We start from the raw sequence: 20,810 nt of genomic DNA, 5'->3' as shown, positions 1-20,810 counted from the left end.
AGATCTGGATGGGGTCTGGACAAAAAAGGGAGGGGGTGCCCCTAGTAGTGGGAGTTCTTGCCACTATGCTGAGAAAGGGGGTGAAATAAAGGAAAAGGGACACCACCTAGATCAACCAATGCCATCTGGGACAATGGATATGGGAAGGGAGCAAGAGGAAAGCAAGGGGTGCCCCTGGAGGTGGTGAGTCTCTTGAGAGAGAGGGAAAAGTCATAGAAGTCAAGAAAAGATATTCTCAAGAAGGATGAGGTTGCACTAAGTGCCTAATGCTCCAGAGAAGTTTTAGAGGATAAAGATTAAGGCTAAAGCTATCTGATTGGTTGTTAGAAGATCATTGATGACCTTCAAGAGAACAGTTCCAGTAGAGTTGTGTGGGAAAAAGACAAAATTGCAAGGGAATCAAATAGATGCAATAGATATAGTTCATGTGATTTTTAAAACTGATCCACAAAAAGAAGACAGAAACTGGCGCTTGAGATAACAAGAGTTTTGTTTTTCTTGCTTTCTCAATTAAGGAGGTAGAGGTGATAGAGAATGCAGATCTGAAAATAAAATGAAATTTAGAAATACAGACATTCTAATTAGATCTCTATAGACTATGTACATAGAATCATAGGTTAATCAAAACTGGAAGTGACCTTAGGGATTACCTAGTCTAATCATTTCATTCTACATTTGAGGAAACCAAGTCTTAGAGACCCTTGGCTAGTTGACAGCAGGATCTGGATGGGAAGTTAGTCCTGTGCTCTTTCTCCTTTTCCATACTGCAGTACTCATAGTTCTCAGACATTCACATGTCCTATATCTTTTTTTAATTTTAAATTTATTTATTTTTAGTTTTCCACATTCATTTTTATAAGACTTTGGGTTCCAAATTCCGCCCCCCCCCCGCACCACTACCCCTTCCCCAAGACAGCATGCAATCTGATATGGGCTATACATGTATGATCATATTAAACATATTTCCACTTTAGTCATGTTGTGAAAGAAGAATTAGAGCCAAAGGTAAAGACCACAAGAAAGAAAAAACAAAAAAAAAAAACAACAAAAAAGAGAAAATAAATAGTATGCTTTGATCTGCATTCAGATTTCATAGTTCTTTCTCTGGGTGTAGATACATTTTCCATCATGAGTCTTTTGGAATTGTCTTGGATCATTGTCATGTCCTACGTCTTTCTTGGGAATCTTTGATTAAGCACTTGATTAGGACGGTAAAACTTCCCCAAAGAGGAATTTCAAGGAGCATTTGTTGAGAAGAGGTGTTATATACCAAAGTTTATATAATATGCCCCAAATTTCTTTCCTTCCTAGGCTGGCATGATCATTGACAATGGAGTCAAAACCACAGAAGCTTCTGCCAAGGACAAGAGGCCTTTCCTTTCTATCATTTCTGCCAGGTAATTAGCCGCCCAGTTTGTGCCTCTGCATCCCTGGAAGAACAGATTGAGCATGACAGGTTTTGCTTGACTCAGACATTTTCTCATCGAGATGTTTCCATGTTGAATCCAAGGCTGGCTTTTTGGAGAAGGAGGCTACATCTCAACTGCATGATTTTAAGTCTTTTAGGGGTCAAGAAAAACAGAATCATCAAGTACTTATGTAAATCAATCAGGCAAATCCTCCATGTCCATCTAAGTTAACCAAGATTGCAGGTTTGAAGTTGAGGTGAATCACTGGGGCAAACAAGGCTTCTGGGAAGGAATGGACTACGAATGACCAGATCTCTTGTCAAGGGCTCTTCGATTTATTTTAAGCGTCTATTAAAAGCTGGGCAAGGCCAATAATTCTAGTGCCAAAAGCAATGAAAAAGATGAAGCCATTTGATCTAATACTTTGGATAGTTTTCCTGAAATACAAGAAAAAGTCAAGGAGTTCTAAGACAGACTTTTGGATTGTTGGAGCTAGAAGGGCTTTTATCTAATCATGGGATCATACTCCAGCCCTTTCATTTTTAAATGATGGATTTGAGACCCAGAGAGACTTGACAAACTAGATAGTGCGGTGGATAGAGGTAGGAACTTGAGTTCATATGCTGTCTCAGACACCTATTAACCATGTGACCCTGGGTAAGCCACTTAACCTCTATTTACCTCAGTTTTTTCATCTGTAAAATGGAGATAATGATCACATCAATCTCCCCAAGTTGTGAGGATCGAATGAGAGAATATTTATAAAGTACTTTGTGAAAACCTTAAAAAAAAAAGCTTAAAGAATCATTAATGAAGGCTATGAAGCTAATTAGAGGCACAACTAGGACATGAGTCCAGTCCTTCTAACTTCAAGTCCAGGAAAATCTCCCCTGTACCTTTTTTTTCTCCTCCATATTCCAGAACTATGACTTGAAGTCTCCATGGCACTCTCCAGGTATGGCCTGGGATGAACTTCCTGGTTTCTCTATATTGCTCCCAACCTGAGTCCCCTCCAGCAATAGGAATGAATGAGAGCCAGATGTCTGTCGTTTGTTCCCAAGCTGTTGCTGATAAGCATCAGCTGTAGAGATGTTTTTAAGGCTTCCATTCACAAGGGCATTTTGTTGTGGTTTTTTTAATGTCTCCTTTTTCATGACTCATCATAAGATTTTGTGATCTAATCTTATGTCAGGGGCCAGGATAAAACAAAGCATAAGCATTTTTTGCCATTGTGTATATGTATGCGTGTATGCATATGTGCATGTGTGTGTGCCTACATATTTGCATGTATGCTGTGTATAGAGATCTATTTTATGCACAAGCTTATATGTATGAAGGGTGCATTTATGCATGTGTATATACATGCACAGATTGTACAGGGCACGTAGAAATGTACCCAGATGAATACATGTACGTATATGCAGATGCATGAATATGTTCTATATATGTGCTTATATGCACATATGTGTACCTAAATACACATATTAGATACATGTATGTTACATGTTATACAATGCGTTATACATATGTGCAGCATGGTATAGTCTGTAGAGTCAGAAAACTAGGGTTCAGACCCCACCTCTTATCTTAATCCCAGTATAACTTTAGACAAGTCACTAAGCCTCAGTTTCCTCATATGTAAAATGAACAGATGGGCTACATCACCTCTGGGGCACCTTCTAGCTGGGGCTCTAGGTCTCCAGTGCTAATAGCTTGTCTTTTGGAGTGCTTTGAACAGAAGGACAACACTATGGTATTTGAACAAGTAAGGCTTTTCTAGAATCCCAAAGGACAAACTCCTTCCTGCCAAAAATAGTTGTCTCTGTTCTTGTGTTACAGATACAGCCCACACAAGGATGCTGACCCTCTGAAGCCCAGGGAACCTGCCATCATTAAGCACTTTATTGCTTACAAAAACCAGGATCATGGAGCATGGCTTCGAGGAGGAGATGTGTGGATGGACAATTGCCAGTGAGTTTTGATTGTTTTCTCCCTTACAATTAAACTATGCTTAGAGGCTTAGGGTTGGAAGAAACTTCATCTATCACATTTTTTCCTGGTGCAAGACTAATAATGAGGATTTGTACCTCTTATCTACTCAAGGTGAAAAGAAGTACAGAGAGAGTAAACAGATTACCACCTGTTTAATTTTTTTGTGTTCCATTTCTGATAAAACTTAAGAATAGAAGCAGGAAATTACTGGGGCTGAAAAGGAACCAATACAAACAAGAAATTTGTGTTTTTTTTAATATCCCCTAAAAGACTTAGAAAATGCCTTTGCTATGGAGCCTAGTACTTTTCAGTGTGGCTCAGTGTCGTCCTCCTGTGGTTACATAAATGGAAAGGCCAAGCTGATACCGTCAATACTTAGGTTAGTAAGTACTGCTCATGCAAGAAGACCTCAATTCAAAAAGAGGCGACACTTTAAAGAGGGCCAACCACAGTGGAAAACAATCAAATGAGGGCTATTTATTGTAAAAAGCAACTCGGCCTGTTTATTAAAAGAAATATAAAATGTTAGTCATCGTCATGTCGGCTCTAGGATAAGGAAAAAGGGAGTATGAGCGGGAGAGGAATGGGGGAAATAAAAAGGAGATAGTACTGAAGCAAGAGATGGATGATTGGTGAGACACTTCCACCAAGTTAGAGTTAGAGAAGGAAAAATGGAGACAGAGATATAAACAGATTCAAAACAATAGAAGTGCAGAAAGACAAAGATAGAGAAGGAAAGAAAGACACCTGGGAAAACACACACTCAAAAGACTCAAAGAAAACAGATGTGTGTGTGTGTGTGTGTGTGTGTGTGTGTGTGTGTGTGTGTGTGTGTGTAAAGCAAGAGGCAGTGGAGACATCTCCATGAAGCAATAGCACCATCTTGTGGACTTTTCAAGTATTGATGCATTTTTACAACGAAGAGCCCGAAATGAGAAAGTGGTGGTTAGCAAACATTTATTGAGCTCCCCTGATCAAGGCCTTGTGTTAGGACCTCGTGGTCTTTGCCTTCATTGCCCAACCTCAGCCTTTCTCGGTCGACTTGTCCTTTGTCCTGCCTCCGGACTTCGATGACTCTGGAAGAGAAAGTGAGACTGACCCACTTGGCACAGCTCTGCCTCACTTAAATCCAATTCACAAGCCGAGACATCACCCTCAGGTGGTCATTGGTCCTCTTCAAAAGCAGAGGACGAACAACAATAATAGAATGTCTTGGGTGACTTGGTATGGGACCAGATGATCCTGAACCAAAGTCCTGAGGCTGGCAAAGGAAACACGGACCTGAATTCATATTTCCAACCTTTTATCAACGTAATGATAGTTCATAGGTGAAACGTGTTAAAGTTTACAGACACAGGGCAGCTCATTTTAGCCTTACAACAGTCATGTGAGATAGATTACAGGAGTTATTATCTCACAGTTACAGATGACTAAACTGAAGCTGAGAGGTTAATGGAATTTTCCATAGTTGCAGCAACTACGTGGCACAGAGGATAGAGTCAGGAAGATCTGAGTTCAAATCTGACCTCTTAAATTTACTAGCTGTGTGACTGTGGGCAAGTCATTGAACTTCTGTTTGCCTTCATGTTCTCAGCTATAAAATGAGAATAATAACAGCTCCCACCTTTCAATGTTGTTGTGAGGATCAAACGAGATAACATTTGTAAAGTGATTAATCCAGGGCCTGGCATGTAGTAGCATCATGTAAATTCTAGCAAATAGGAGGAGGAGGAGGAGCAGTGTCGGAGGCAGGATTTGACAGCTCCAGCGCTCTATTGTTGTCGAGTCATTTTTCAATCATGTCTGACTCTCTGTGACCCCTTTTGGGGTTTTCTTGGCAAAAATACTGGAGCGGTTTGTCCATTTCCTTCTCCAGCTCATTTTACAGATGAGGAAACTGAGGCAAACAGGGTGAAGTGACTTGCCCAGGGTCACAGAGCTAGTAAATGTCTGAGGCCAGATTTGGACCCATGAAGATGAGTCTTCCTGATCCTAAGCCCAGTGCTCTATCCACTGAGCCACTGAGCTAGTGTACTCTACAACTTATTTTATATTCTCAGCATAGAATTCTAGAGCTGGGAAGGACTCCAGAGGCCATCTAACTGAACATTTTCCTTGATAATTTCTTGAAAGATGCTGTCCAGGCTCTTTTTCTGGTCATGACTTTCAGGTAGTCCAATAATTCTTAAATTATGTCTCATTGGTTCTGTTTTCCAGGTCAGTTTTTTTTTTTCCAGGGAGGTATTTTACATTTTTTTCCTCTATTTTTTCATTCTTTTGATTTTGTTTGACTGATTCTTGACGTCTCTTAGAGTCATTAGCTTCCACTTGCCCAATTCTAATTTTTAAGGAATTATATTCTTCAGTTAGCTTTTGTGCCTTCTTTTAAATTTGAACAATTCTGCTTTTAAAGGAGTTGTTTTCTTCAGTGGATTTTTTTTTCATTTGGCCAATTCTATTTTTTAGGTTGTTTTCTTCAGTCAGTTTTTGTGCTTCCTTTTCCAAACTGTTGATTCTTTTTTCAAAGTTCTCCTGCTTAACTTGCATTTCTTTTCCCAATTTTTATTCTACCTCTCTTACTTGATTTTTAAAATTCTTTTTGAGCTCTTCCAAGAGGACTTTTTGAGCTCAAGACCAATTCATAATCCCCTTTGAGGCTTCACATGTAGGTACTTTGATATTGTTGTCCTCTTCTGAGTTTGTGTTTTGATCTTCCCTGTTGCCATAGTAGCTTTCTATGATCAGGGCTCTTTTTGGTTTATAGCCCATTTTTTAAAGTTGAGCTTGCTCCTGGGGCATAGGAGGCACTGGCCCAAGCTTCTTGTGCTGTGGGCCAGGGGTCTGGTCACTGGCTTTTCACACTGAGGCCTCAGGTGCTGGAGGCTTGCCCACTGTGCTGGGGTGGCCCAGCCTCGTCGGGCCTATTGTGTCAGGGTTGTAGGGCTGACAATTTGCCTTTTGTACTGGGGCATTAATCCAGGACCAAGGGGCCTCTGTTGCTGATCCGTGCTGTGGCTAAGAGCCTCCCACTGGCTTGCCCAAACACCACCTGTCCTGGGCTTCACTCCCCTTTTACTCAAGTGAGATAGATCTTTCCTGAAGTTCCTTCTAAGTTATCTTGAGCAGGAAAATTGTTTCGCTTCATCTTTTGTGGGTTCTGTTGCTCCAGAATCCATTTAGAGTCTTGATTTAACATTTCAGACAGAAACTGGGGTGAGCTCAGGCAACTTCCCGGCTTCTCTCTGCCATCTTGACTCTGCCTCCCTCTAATCCTACATTATACTCAATGCAGGAATCCTTTATGCAGCATCCATAGCAGGTGATCAATACTTATGAGCATTTTAATTCAATAAACATTTATTGAGCACATTATGTACAAGACCCATAGTTAAGCAAAACAGAGACTACAAAGATGAACAAGACATGATCTCTGGATTTTGTAATCAAGCAGGGTTGAAATAAGAAAGATACAGATTTTTTTTTAAATAGACTTGTGAGTTCATCAGTTTTGGGAGTTCCTAAGCAAGGAAACTCCTTCTACTGATTCAAATCAACAACTCTTCTACAGTTTAAAGTCTTCCTGAGGAGCTGAGAAATTAAGCAATCTGTCCAGGGTCACACAGCCAGTGTGTCAAAGGTGGGTCTTGAACCTAGATCCCCTAGACACCAGCTTTCTATCCACTATATCATACCACCTCAGTGTATACAAATAAATACAATCAAAGGCAGACTAGGATAATAAGGGCTATAGGAGAGGTGCTTATTAAGTCCTATGGCAGCATCAAGGAGAAGGTGCTTCCCCTTGATGAATCTGGGAAGGCTTCGTTGAGGAAGTGGTTTTGTGCTATGCTTTGAAGGATAGAGAGGATTTTTTTCCAAGTGGAGATTAAAGGAGAGATGATGTATAAGATTATTATATTAAGGTAAGATTTAGAGTTGAAAGAAAGCTTAGAATAACTATCTGATGCCTAAAACCCAAGCCCTGATTGTCTGTCATGTGAATTTAACCACAAAATTTTCTAGGATTTGACATATCCTTGGTGTGAAAGGCAGCATGGTATACCAGATAGAGACCCAGATTTGGAATCAGTTAGAGGTGTGTTCAAGCTCTTCCTTTAACCTCTCAGATATTCAGGCAGCTATAAGACTGATAAAACTATAAGTTGAAGAATAGTTGTTTATTTGCATCAGCTGAGGGAATTTTCTCACTGGAAATTCCCTATATTAATGAAGTAAAGCACAGATCTAAGCCCAAAAAAATCTTCTTAGGATTTGTTCTTATCATGGGCCCATTTGAGGTTTTTGAAATAGGTAAACATTTTGTTTTTTTTTTTAAGAAGACATTGCTTCAGTTTCCTTTGAAGGAGATTTGAGACACAAGCTAAGGTTATCATGTAGAGGTGGCTTTATGGCCATCTTGCCATTCACTTAATCCCCACAAATGTTATCTCAGTGAGATTGTCATCGGACTTGGAATCAATGTGACTTCTATTCTGAATACTGTGGAACCAGCTGGATGGATGGCAGGCCCCTCTAACTTGTGCCAGGCACAGGGATCTGGCCTTACCTCTTGGATGGATGTTGCAATAATTCAATATGGAGCCTGTAGATACAGGAGACCCCAAAGGGGCTTCCTAAATCCAGTGTATAAACACAGGTGGCCCAAGAAGAAGGTGGGGTGAGGTTATGGAGTGAGGGTGTTTGGGAAGGAGACAGGCTAGAGAGGGAATCTAAACTGTCTCTTGGAGCAACATCAAGACTAGGACCATATTTTATACAAACTTCATGTCTCCTTTGGTACCTAGAACAGACAACAAATAAATATTACTTTAAATTTAGTCTTAGGCCATTAAATTTGAGATAATAAATTAAGTCTAGATCTCTCTGACTTTAATCCATTCTTTACCCAACTGTCAAACTTCTATTTCCTTATGCAGAGATCTGGTCACATCCCTCAGATCCCTCCAATGGTTTCTTATTGTCCACCAAGTAAAATTAAAACCCTGTATCCTGATGTTCCAGATCCTTCCCTCCCCATTCAGATATCTGATCTTCTTTAGGCTTATCCCACACTACTCCTTTTTATGTAGCCTATGAGCAAAGCACTTTGCAATCCCTGAATCTACATGTAATAATAATTAATAATAATAATAATAATATACACCACTTCAGGTTTGCAAAGCACTTTATAAATAGTATCTTGTTTTATATAGACATGAATTATTGTTGGGAAGAGTGCTACCTTACCACCTGTTTTTCTTCTCAGGTTTGCTGACAATGGAATTGGCCTGACCCTAGCCAGGTAAGATTAATTTTTGCATTTGGGCTCCTTAATTTGAGGTTCATTATGACCAAGTTGTAAAAGAATTCAGAAATGCTCCTCTTTCCTCTGTTACAAAAGTTGGGGGTGGGGGAAGACTATGGAATAGAAAAGCATTTATTATTAAACCCTTACAATGAGCCAAGTTCTATACTAAGCATTGGATACAATTAGAAAATTGAGACAACCCCTCTCCTCCATAGAGCTCACATTCTAATTGAGGGAGGCAACACATAAAAGAGGATTTACGGTTATATTCTATTCATGGGCAATGGATGGGCTAGCTAGGATTGAAGAAGGGAAAGTGGCAGGGTAGGTTATGAGGCCCAAAGGATCTTGGGAAGTCATGGCAGGGCAAATGGTTTCTTACCAAGAGGACCTTGGGTTCAAGAGCTATTTTGAGGTTCTGGGGTGTCTCTAGATAGCAATCTGGGGTGTCTGCATCCAGCTGTCCATGGGAGTCATATGCTGCTCCTGGTGGTAATTGGGCAGTAGTACAATGAAGACTGGATGTGGAAGGTAAAACTCCTTGGCTCCCCTCCGATATTGCTATTCTGGTTTCTTATCTTGCATTGGTATACTGGGGAGGAGAAGGGGGAGGGAGAGATTCCTAACTGTGGGTGTGAAATATGGCTTATACTGTTAGGCATAAGTGATGTGTTGTTTTTTCTCTTTCTTTTAAAATCTTTGTTATGAGGGATAGCTCACTAGATAGAGATGAGTTGGGGGCCATATATTCAGAAATGAAGTTTATTTGAAGACAAAAAATATTATAATACATATATATTTTTTTTAATTTGAGACTCAACCTTTAAATTTCACCTCAAATCCTCTTTCTTCCAGTGGTGGAACATTCCCTTATGATGATGGTTCAAAGCAAGAAATAAAGAATAGTTTGTTTGTTGGAGAGAGTGGCAACGTGGGAACAGAGATGATGGATAATAGAATCTGGGGACCTGGAGGGCTGGATCACAGTGGAAGAACCCTCCCGATAGGCCAGTAGGTTCTGGAGCTGTTGTAGCATCCTTTTTATCCTTTTGATTTGTGCTCTTGGTTGCCTTTACTTTAGTAGAATTGGGTACAATGTCAGGGATCAAAATGATAGCAGTTTTTCAGAAAAATCAATGATTCCAATATAAGACTTAGGTTCATCTATACCAACTGAGCAACAGTGGACTCCACACAATGGCAGTGCCTCATACCTAATGCGAGCTGGAGAAATTAGCAAATTAACCAAGAGACAAGCCTTCCTGTGGAGAGATTTACTTTATGTGCACCATCCCCTAGCAAACCAAGGTGCCCTGCCCCGTGATGAAAAAGAGGTTGTATATCCTACATGAAAGAAACTTATCCAAACCTTCTGATCCTAAGTACAAATAAGTGGCAGTAAGACTTTGAGCTGAAGAATAGACTGAGGGCTCTTATTCTTTGAGATCTAACGCCTGCTCTGTATGTGGCATATTTTGGCATCTGAAAATAGTTCAGATTTAGCACTTTAGTATTATAAAACACTCTGACATCTATTATTTCTTTTGCTCCCCACAATAGCCTTATAAATTGAGTAGTATAAGTATTACTGTGCTATATTATAAATGAAGAAATAGAGGTTCAGGGGAGCTAAGCTACTGGTTAAAGGTCACATAGCAAAATGGACAGGACTTGAGTCAAGATTTTATTAAATCCAAATTCTACCTTCCCACTACTCTCTTTCCATAGGACAGACCCCATGGTTTGCTGAGAAAAGTACTGCCTCTGAAGGTCTTAGTTTACCATGTGATAAAATTATTTGAAAGCACCTTGCCCATTCCAGACAAATCTAAGCCTAAATTATTTGATGTATTTTTTTAAGTCTTTAGAAGGGCAATGTCACAGCCTCCCCTGGTAATCCTTTCTGGAGCCAGACAGTCCTCTCCATCAGGAAGTTTTGTTTTGTTTAATTTCTAACCTGAATGATACAGTCCGTTCGTATTTTTATATCAACAATTGTGCATCTGTGTTGATTACACATGTCTATAGATCTATGAAGCATTAAGTACGCACTGAGTCTTCTAAAGCTCAGCATACCAGACTTCCCTTTGATTCATATCATTTTAGAGTTCACTGACAATACCTAGTGGTGAAGGAAGGAGAGAGAGTGATAACAACTGGGGGAATAAAGAAAGATTTCTTGAAACAAGTGGCATCTGAACTTAGCCTTGGAGGGAGGTCGAGATTCCAAGAGAAGGGGATGAGGAGGTAGAGCATTTCAGATATGGGGCAAAAGCATGGAAATAGATTCTGTGTATAAACAGCTGCAAGTATTCTTGCTTGGTTAAAAAAAGAGACACTCATTATTTGTTAGAAATACCAAAATTGGTGGTTTAAGTCTGGAAAGCAATTTGGAATTATGCGAAGAAAGTAACTAAAACATCCATAGCCTTTGACTCAGAGATGCCATTGCTAGACATGTACCCCCAAAGAGATCAAAGACAAAAAGAAAGGCCCCTTACTCACTAAAGTATTAATGGCAGCCCTTTTGTGGTAACAAAGACATCAAAACAAAACAGATGTCCATGGATTGACTAATGGCTAAAATAATTGTGGTACAGGAAAATATTAGAATATTACTGAGCTATAAACAATGAATATGATGAGTACAGAGAAGTATGCGAAGACATATGAACTGATACAATGAACTGATGATTCTTGGCAGAACCAAGAAAACAATATATAAAATGACTATAATAATGTAAATGGAAAGGATATCAGGGCAATTAAACCAAAATGATGCAAAATTGTAGACCAGGATGGACCTCAACAAAGACACATGGGAAGACACATCCCCTGCCCTTTCCCAAGACTGGGAGATCATGAATGTGTCATGCTCTGTTTAATGTCAGACCTTTTATATATATAATTTAATTTTGCAGAATTTTTTTTCTTCCTACTTTATTATAAGGGATGACCTTCTGAGAGGTTATTGGAGAGCAGAATGCAGTGAGAAATATAAATGATATAAAATCTAAACATATTAATAAAATTTTATTTTAAAACAGAATGAAGTATGGGATTGGGAAGGGACAACATGTCTGAGCAAGCTGCCTTCTGGTGCTCATTATCCCCACTGTCCTCCCCAAACTAGGCCACCAGAGTATAAAAGACATGGAATCAACAAAGCCAAATAATAGCCTTTCTTATCTTTTTGCAAGGGACTCTGTTCCCAGTGGGGGCTAATAAATCCAAAATGTCCTTGCTGGGGAAAAAGTGGGTTAAGTCTGTAGACTGGGAGCATTCCTAAAGGTCTTCTGAAATTATGCTGACCACATTTATTCCAGTGCTACTTGTCTGCCCTCCCCAGCATCAGTCCATTGATCGATGCTCAAACTCATGTATGAACTCTGAGATGCAGCACAGGGGAGTGGGGAACCACATAGACCTGGGAGTCGGAAGAACTAGGCTCCTGTCTTTGCTCTAATGTTTACTAAGTGTGTGACCTTGGACAAATCACCTAATCTCTGTGAGCTCCAGTGTCCCCATATGAGATGGCAGTTGTTAAAGGCCTTAGTGTAGTGCCTGGCACACAGGGAGCACTATGTAAATGTTAGTTATAATCATCCTCCTCCTCTTCCTCATGATGATGATGACGATGATGGTGATATGTACGTGGTAATACCAGTATTTGTTCCACCTGTATCACGGAGTTGTTATGTGTATCAAATATGATGAAGTATGTAAGACTTTATGTAATTATAAAGAAATATATAAACACAAGCTGTTGCTATCACCATGAGATGTGGATTCAGAAAGTCTGGTGTCAAAGTCCCATCACTACCACTCAATAGTGATGAGACTTTGCATACATTTCTTAATATCTCTGAGCTTCTGTTTCCTCCTCTGGACAATGAATGCAATAATAGGTACTTTGTCTCCCTCACGGGAATATTGTAATAATAGAATGATTTGACGCACATGAAAGCCCTTTATGACCGCAAAATATTCTGTTCCCTTTAACTGTACTGGTGACATGTTAAAGTCGAAGTCACACCATCTCCTATGCATGAACAGCAAGCTGCCTCAGGACTGACCTTTGCATGACATTTCCCTTTCTGAAATCTGTAGGAATTTCCCAATCCGAGGAATTCAGTTCTATGATGGCCCCATCAACATCCAAAACTGCACATTCCGGAAATTTGCAGCTCTGGACGGTCGGCATACAAGTGCCCTGGCATTTCGCCTCAATAATGCCTGGCAGAGTTGTCCCAATAACAATGTGTCAAATATTGTTTTTGAAGACGTCCCGGTAAGTTTGAAGGGTTGGATTTGATTCTGAGCCAAACCCAAGATCTAGTTAATGCTTTAGAAGTTTCCCAAATCCTATAATACAGGTTGTTGTTATTCCAAGCAGGGGCGTCCAGACAGACTGGGTAGCTTCCTGTGAGGCCAGGCCAGTTGGCCCTGTTCAAGGGGTTGCAAGCCACTGCTATTGCTTTTACTTGACTAGAAAAAAAGAAATATTACATGTTATCTATGATGGGGCAGTGGGAAGTTGACATGATTAGAAACTAGAATCTAAGGTTCATTTTGTCCCTAACTTGGTATATAACCTCCTTTTCTCCATAGTCATTTAGTATCTAGTTAACATGCTAGTTGCCTGACTGGAATTAGCTCATTTTCTCCTCCACAAAGCGAGAAACATTGAATTTGGGGTCAGAAGACCTGGGCTTGAATATAGACTGCTACTTGGCCACCTGTGTGACCCTGGGAAATCCACATAATCTCTTGAAAGTTGTTTGATTTTAAAGATCCCTTTCAGTTTTAAGATCCTCAAAACCAGAGCTGGAAGAGATGTGAGCAGTCATTTAATCCAACACGTAACTGACCAATACTCACTTTTACAATATTTCTGACAAGTGGTCATCCAGCCTGTACTTGAAGAACTCAAGTAAGGGGGAATCTTTTAGCTTGTGAGGTAACCCATTCCATTTTTTGATAACTCTCTGAGTGTCAGAAAATTCTTCCTTCTATCAAGCTGTTTTTGTAGCTTCCAACCATTATTTCTACTTCTGCTCTGTGGAGCACAACAGATTGAGTCTGATCTCCCTTCCAGATGACACCCCTTTTAATACTTCTGCAATTATGCCCACCCTAAGGCTTATCTTCTCCGACCTGAGCAGCCTTAGTTCCTTTAGTCAGCACTCCTTTGGCAGGGTCTCCAGTTGTCTCACCATCCTGATCATTTTAATCTAGACCAACTCCACTTTGCCTACATCCTCCCCCCAAATATGACACTCAGAACTCAGTATTTCAGATGTAGTCCAACTAAGGAAAAATATAGCAAAACTGACATCTTTTTTGTTCTAAGCATTTTGCCTCTCCTCAAATCTCTGAGAAGCAGCTGATGAAAATTTTTTTACATCATTTAAAAATCAACTAGAGTATTTCATAGCACCATACAGTGGTTGTATCGAATTTTAATAAGAAACATGTCAATATTTTTTTCTTTAGATTATTAACCTTTCAAATTTTTTAGGGGAAAGGAGTAAGCAACCCAGGATAGCACGAGCTTTACTGACTCCCATATCACCTTGTTGATGCATAGTGAGCTTGCTAAAATTCCCCAATATTTTTCAAAGAAACCGTTGCCTAGCATACCTTCCCTTAGCCTATGATGTTGATTTTTTTGAACCTAAGAACAGTAGCCCTGTTAAATTCCATCTTATTAGATTTGCCCTCTCCTCCCTTTCTAGTTTATTTTGTATCATGACCGCTCAATGTTTTCACTGTCCTTCCCATCTCCACATCAATTCCAAGTGTGATAAATATGTCTTCTATAGTTTCATCCAAGTCACTGATTTAAAAAAAGAATTTTAAGTAGCATAATACCAAGGAACATTTCAATAGAAACCTTTCTCCAAGTTGCTATTAGCCTAATAATGACTATTCTTTTGGAATGGCCACTCCTCTCTGTATCCATTTAACTCTATTATCATATAGCTCATGTTTTCATCTTAACTAGTAGGAAAGATTTTTGAAATTTAAGAATATATTGTCTCCAGCATTCCCCTGATCTATTAGTCTAAATACTCTGTCCAAAAGATAAGAAATAAAGTAAGTCCGATCTGACTGGGTCTTGATGAGGCCATACTAGCTTTTAGTGATCACTGCTTCCCTTCCTAAATGCTTACAAACCATCCCCTTAATAATTTATTCTACCAATTTTCCAGGAACCAAACTCGAACTTCTTGGTCAGACTCTACCCTCTTCCCTTTTTTGAAAACTGGGACAACACTTCCCTTCTCCAGACTGGTGGCAGCTCTCCTGTTCTCCAAGGATTCTGCAGATAACTAGCAGAATAGTTTAGCAATCACAACTGCCAATCGTTAGGTTTTTTTCATATCCCAGAAGTTGGTTCATCCAAGCCTGGAAATGTAAACTTATTTAGGAGACATAGATTCTGTTCTGTCATCTCCTCATCTGTCTTAGTTTTTCATTCCCTGATAATTTTTGTTATTACAAAAGTGAAAAGATTATTTTTTGTTAGAAGAGAAAACAGTACCAAAATAGGATTCCATAATTCTGGGTCACTGAAAAAAATTTATCCAATTGCCCTCAGCCTTTTTCCAAGCAAGATGCTCTGCAAAAAAAAAACTTTCATGAAACCTACCAACAATTTAAAGTGCATAGTTTTTTTCTTCTCAGCCTGTAAGAAAGCTCTTCCAAAACTTCCATGACATAAATTCAAGATTCAAATAAACAAAATCACATTCTTCTAAAATACCTTGACATTGTCATATAAAATATTAATAAAATTAATGTAATAAAAGGCAGAGGACAGGATTTTCCAGGGGAGCCTTTCCCCAGGGATACCCCAGGTGATTCCATCATTTAACAAATGGCCATCTCCTAACAACCTGACGCTATGAAACATGAGCCGAGGTGATGTTGTATCTCTCTGGAATATGGAAATATGAACAAAATTTCCAAAATAATAGCCATAACTAACATCTATATAGCTCTTTAAAGTTCATAGATGAGGAAACTGAGGCTCCAGATGGGTAAGTGGCATGTCCATGCTCATTCACATAAGTGACAGAGACAGGATTTGAACCCAGGCCTTCCTGACTCCAAGTCCAGTACTCTCACCATTATGCCATGCTTCCTCTCTAATATACCTTCCAGAGTTGCTTATCACTTAGGTGAATTACCCAGGCTCCTTTCTCCTCATTCCTCTGTTGCTCCTTCCCTGGAAATCTGGGAGGAAGAGGGAAAGAAAATGAAACTCAAGTCCCTTGGTTCCCTGACAGCCCAGATTCTGACTACAAATTTCCGAAGGACCCAGAGCAGTTTATACCCTGGGAAAATTTGTCAGACTCAGTGCCCATCGTGTGGTTGTTGTTATTGTTCGGTCATTTCAGTTTCTCTGACTCTTCATGACCCCATTTGAGGTTTTCTTGGCAAAGATACTGGAGTGGTTTGTCATTTTCTTGTCCAGCTCATTTTACAGATGAGGAAACTGAGGCAAACAGAGTTAAGTGACTTGCCCAGGGTCACACAGCTAGTAGGTGTCTGAGGCCAGATTTGAACTTGGGAAGAGGAGTCTTCCTGACTATCCACTGCACCACGCAGCTATTCTGCTGGCTTTTTGGTGGAGCTGGCAATTCTGAGCATTCACTCTGCAGGCTAACCCACGCCCATCTAGAGAGGCAGCATAGCATCAAATGTAGAGGATTGCTTAAAAGGGAGCTGTTGTTATTGTAAGATGTCACTTTGGTATTCAGAAGCTCTGTGCTCTTTTTGGTGTCAAGCAAAGACAGAACAGAACGAAATGAAATTATTACCTCTAGTGAGCAGATGCATAAATAAATCCTCTTATTTGCTCATATGAATATGAAGTTTCTGGATTAGAGGGTTCAAAAGAACAAGGACTTATATGGCTGCCTGGCTGTGGGTCAGTCAGAGGTTTCTGAAATGCCAAATAACTTCTTGGGTCTGAGATGTTTTAAAATGTCATTGGAAGTCAGAAACGTTCCTTCTGGGTCTTCCAGACCTGAAAGTCTTTGCAATCATCTTTCACCTAAAGTTCCAAGTATAATTTTATTGGCTTTCTGTTTAGATTACTTCCAGAGTGTTCTTTGGGGAACCTGGGCCCTGGTTCAACCTGTTAAATATGGATGGAGATAAGACATCTGTGTTTCATGATATCGATGGCTCTGTGTCAGAATATCCTGGGTCCTACATCATTAAGGAAGACAACTGGCTGATCAAGCATCCTGACTGTATCAACGTCCCTGACTGGAGGGGTGCTATCTGTAGTGGACGTTATGCACAGGTTAGAAACATCTGTTTTCACGTGATCATTTCTTTTTTTGCTTTTTTTTTTGAGGGGGGAAGGCAGGGCAATTGGGGTTAAGTGACTTGCCTAAGGTCGCAGAGCTAGTAAGTGTATCAAGTGTCTGAGGTTGGATTTGAACTCAGGTCCTCCTGATTACAGGCCGGTGCTCTACTCACTGTGCCACCTAGCTGCCCTGTGGTCATTTCTTAAGGGTGGGTTATTTGCTTATTTTCTTTTTATAATACCAGGCCATTTATTTTTTAAAATTTTTTTGATATATTTATTTTTGGTTTTCAACATTCATTTCCACAAGATTTTGAGTTCCACATTTTCTCCCCATCTCTCCCCTCCCCCACACCCTAAGATGGCATGCATTCTGATTACCCCTCCCCCAAGTCTACCCTCCCTTCTATCAACTCCCCCTTATCCCCTTCCTCCTTACTTTCTTGTAAGGCAAGATAGATTTCTATACTCCATTGTACCAGGCCTCTTCTACCATCATTTGCAGGAGTGGTTCAGCCTTCATGATAGGTCATCACTGTTTGGCACAACGCCTTGCTTAATAACTAATTTCTTATGTTTTGCATAATTGCACATGTATAACCTATATCAGATTGCTTACTATCTCAGGGAGCAAGGAGGGGAGAGAACGAGGGAGGGATAGAATTTAAAACTCAAAACTTTAAAAAAAAACTAATGTTAAAAATTGTTTTAATGTAATTGGGAGAAAAATAAAATATTATTTAAAAGATAATGGAGAAGAAATTAAATGTAATTTTCTTATCTAAAAAAACCTGATTTCTTGAATGAACATGGAAGCAACATTATACAGTATTGAATCATGTGGCCTTGGAGGACCTGAGTTCAAATCTCAGCTTTGCCATTTATTACTTGTGTGACTTTCGTAATCACTTATGACTATGACAAGTCGTTCCACCTTTCTAGGCCTCACCGGAGCAAGATAACCTCAAGGGTCCCTTCCAGCTCTAAAGACCTATGGCCAGTTGGCCATGAATGAATGAAAATAAAGAAGCAGATGATAAACTAAGGCAACTGCTTAGGCATGATAAAGCAGGTCACTTACACCACTGAAGTCAGGTCTATATAACTGCAACTGAATCCATGCAGGACCAAACATTTGGTCTATCCAATTCTCCCAGGGATATCTTAATATCCTATTTGTAGCAGGACCAGTATCCAAGCTATGTAAATCACTAAGAAAGATTCAAGAAGAGAGCAATTATTTCAGGTCCATTCATTTTTATCTGGGCTTATAAAAAACCATCTGAGACTCACTATTGGGATCATAGAAGGATATGTTCCACATAAGAGTTGTGGTCCTCCATCAGTTGGTTGTTGAGTTTACCTTGAATAATTAAAGAGAGAGGCTGCTTTCTTCCCTTCCCTTCTGGGGCTCACAGGCCTTTCCAAGAAGGATGGAGCTGTTGCTAGATGTTGCAATGGCTCCTTTCCTAAAGTTCATGGCTATTTCTAATGGGGAGGGGAGTATCGTTGGAAGCCAACACCACTGATGTCCTGTCAGTCTTTCCTGTCTTGTTCTTCCCCTCACTTTCTTGAGGGGCATCGGGCAAGAGCCAGAGGGTCATCTATGCCCCTCTATTTTTCCTTCAACTTTAGGGGTTTATTAACATAGCTAGGATAAAGATATTTCTTTCAGTTACATTAACTTTTAGCTCAGAATTGTCCAAGATCTGATACTGCTGAACTCCTCACAGATCCCATTCAAACAGCATCTCCTTCAACAGACTCACTCAGAAAATACACATTACTCTGTGGGCTTCTTTTTAACCTAGAGGATCATTACAGATCATAGGATTCTGAGATGAAAAAACCCTTGGAGCTCAGCCATTTCAGCCCTTTTATCTAACTGATCACCTTGTTAAAATGTCACTAGCTTAACTAAACTATATCAGCTTGGTGTAAAAAATAAGATGCTAGAGTTGGAGTCAGAAAAACTACGTCAGATACCTCCCATCGATGTGACACGGGGTAAGTTGGAGGATCATAGATTTAGAGGTAGAAAGGACCTCAGAGCCATCTAGTCCAAACCCCCAATTCATGGGTAAGGAAACTCAGGCCCGTGAAGTTTAACTTTCTTTGCTTTACACAAGTAGTGTCAGAAGCAGAATTCAAAACATCTGCCTCCAGAGCTAGTGCTCTTTCCGCTGTTTCTTCGCCTGTAAAATGGGAATAGAGATACCTGTAGTACGTGATTCACAAAGTGGTAATGAGCTTCAGGAGAGATCGTGTGTGTGTGTGTGTGTGTGTGTGTGTGTGTGTGTGGGTGTGTGGGTGTGTGTGTGGGTGTGTTTTGTGTTTGTGTAGATAGATAGATAGAAAGGTAGTACTTTGCAGATACTGAAACACTATTAAAGCTAGGATTGTTCTTACCCTGTCTAAAATTGTATTTTCTTTAGGAGCCCATTTCAACCTCCTCCCTCTCTCAGCAACCTTAGTCAAAATGTCTCCCTTAGTATTAGTTGCACTCATCCACAATAAAAAGTTGTCCTTGGGGGAAGCTAGGTGGTGCAGTGAGTAGAGCACCGGCCCTGGAGCTGGGAGGTCCTGAGTTTATATCTGGCCTCCGACACTTGACACACTTACTAGCTGTGTGACCTTGGGCAAGTCACTTAACCCCAATTGCCCTGCCTTCCCCTCTCCAAAAGAAAAAGTTGTCCTTCATGAATATCCCTTTAATTGTATTTTTTTAGAGATATGCTCTGTGATGCAATTCTCCTCTACTCCAAAACATACGCAACTAACCCACATTTTCTATAGCACTTGCTTTAAGTATGTTGTTGTACCTAAAATGTGTGTGTGTGTGTGTGTGTGTGTGTGTGTGTGTGTGTGTGTAGAGGTTTCAAGTCCCACCTCTGACATACACTAGCTTTGCAATCATGGCTAAATCACTTTTATTTCTCAGCCTTCCCAAACACCTCTCTAAAATTACTCTCACTGCCAACAACCAGCTGATAGTCCTCCCCTTGTTCCCAAAACCTTTCCAATGTACCAGGGACATAGTGCAGATGGTCTCGGTCCTAATAAAAGGATTTGTTCTGTGAAATTTGGATTCAGTCAAAGGGCTGCACTTGAAGACCTAGGGAGGGCCATGTGTGGCCTCGAGGCTGCAGGTTCCCCACCCTTGGGACTCTAGGAGATTCTTTGAATCTAAGAAATCCTCCTTTGTTCATACTCAGTGAATGGTGGGCGAGGCTTCAGGGTCTAGCTCTTTTCTTCTAGGGACATTGCTATTGAAGCCACATGACCATTCTACTTCATGAGCCGTAGAAATGATCCTGTGTGGATGAAATGCTGTATCAGTGGGTGATGAATTCTGAACTCTCACTCCCAACTGCAGTTTCGATACCAAAGGTTATGTTGCTTTTGTTGCTAAACCATATCAATTGTGGCTGACTCTCTGTGACCACATTTGGGGTTTTCTTGGCAAAGATACTGGAGCATTTTGCCATTTCCCTTCTCTGGCTCATTTTACAGATGAGGAAAATGAAGCAACAGGGTGAAGCGACTTGTCCAGGGTCACACAGCTAGTGCATGTCTAAGGCTAGATTTGAACTCAGGAAGATAAAGTCTTCCTGACTCCAGGCACAGTGCACTATTCACTGTGCCACCTAACTGCCCAATGGTTTATGTGGTCAGGTATAAAATGACTGACCTACCCAGATCACCTATAAGATCTGAGTCCTGTAATAGTGATTTTTAAAAAATAAAAAATTCATTTTTCTATTTTATTTTATTT

At 40.1% G+C, this 20,810-nt stretch overlaps 1 protein-coding gene across 1 annotated transcript in view; it reads left to right on the top strand.

The window, feature by feature from the left end:
* Window positions 1–20,810, top strand: part of LOC118859140 (cell migration inducing hyaluronidase 1) — a 114,384-nt gene that overhangs the window by 71,846 nt on the left and 21,728 nt on the right. Inside the window, exons 16-21 of the mRNA XM_036769584.1 lie at window positions 1,312–1,397; window positions 3,249–3,380; window positions 8,668–8,703; window positions 9,565–9,720; window positions 12,820–13,000; window positions 16,814–17,029. Coding sequence (XP_036625479.1) covers window positions 1,312–1,397; window positions 3,249–3,380; window positions 8,668–8,703; window positions 9,565–9,720; window positions 12,820–13,000; window positions 16,814–17,029 — 807 coding nt within the window. The remainder of the gene's footprint in view (window positions 1–1,311; window positions 1,398–3,248; window positions 3,381–8,667; window positions 8,704–9,564; window positions 9,721–12,819; window positions 13,001–16,813; window positions 17,030–20,810) is intronic.

This window comes from Trichosurus vulpecula, chromosome 8, assembly GCF_011100635.1.
Source record: "Trichosurus vulpecula isolate mTriVul1 chromosome 8, mTriVul1.pri, whole genome shotgun sequence".
Taxonomy (NCBI): domain Eukaryota; kingdom Metazoa; phylum Chordata; class Mammalia; order Diprotodontia; family Phalangeridae; genus Trichosurus; species Trichosurus vulpecula.
This window is presented reverse-complemented; position numbering and strand designations above follow the sequence as displayed.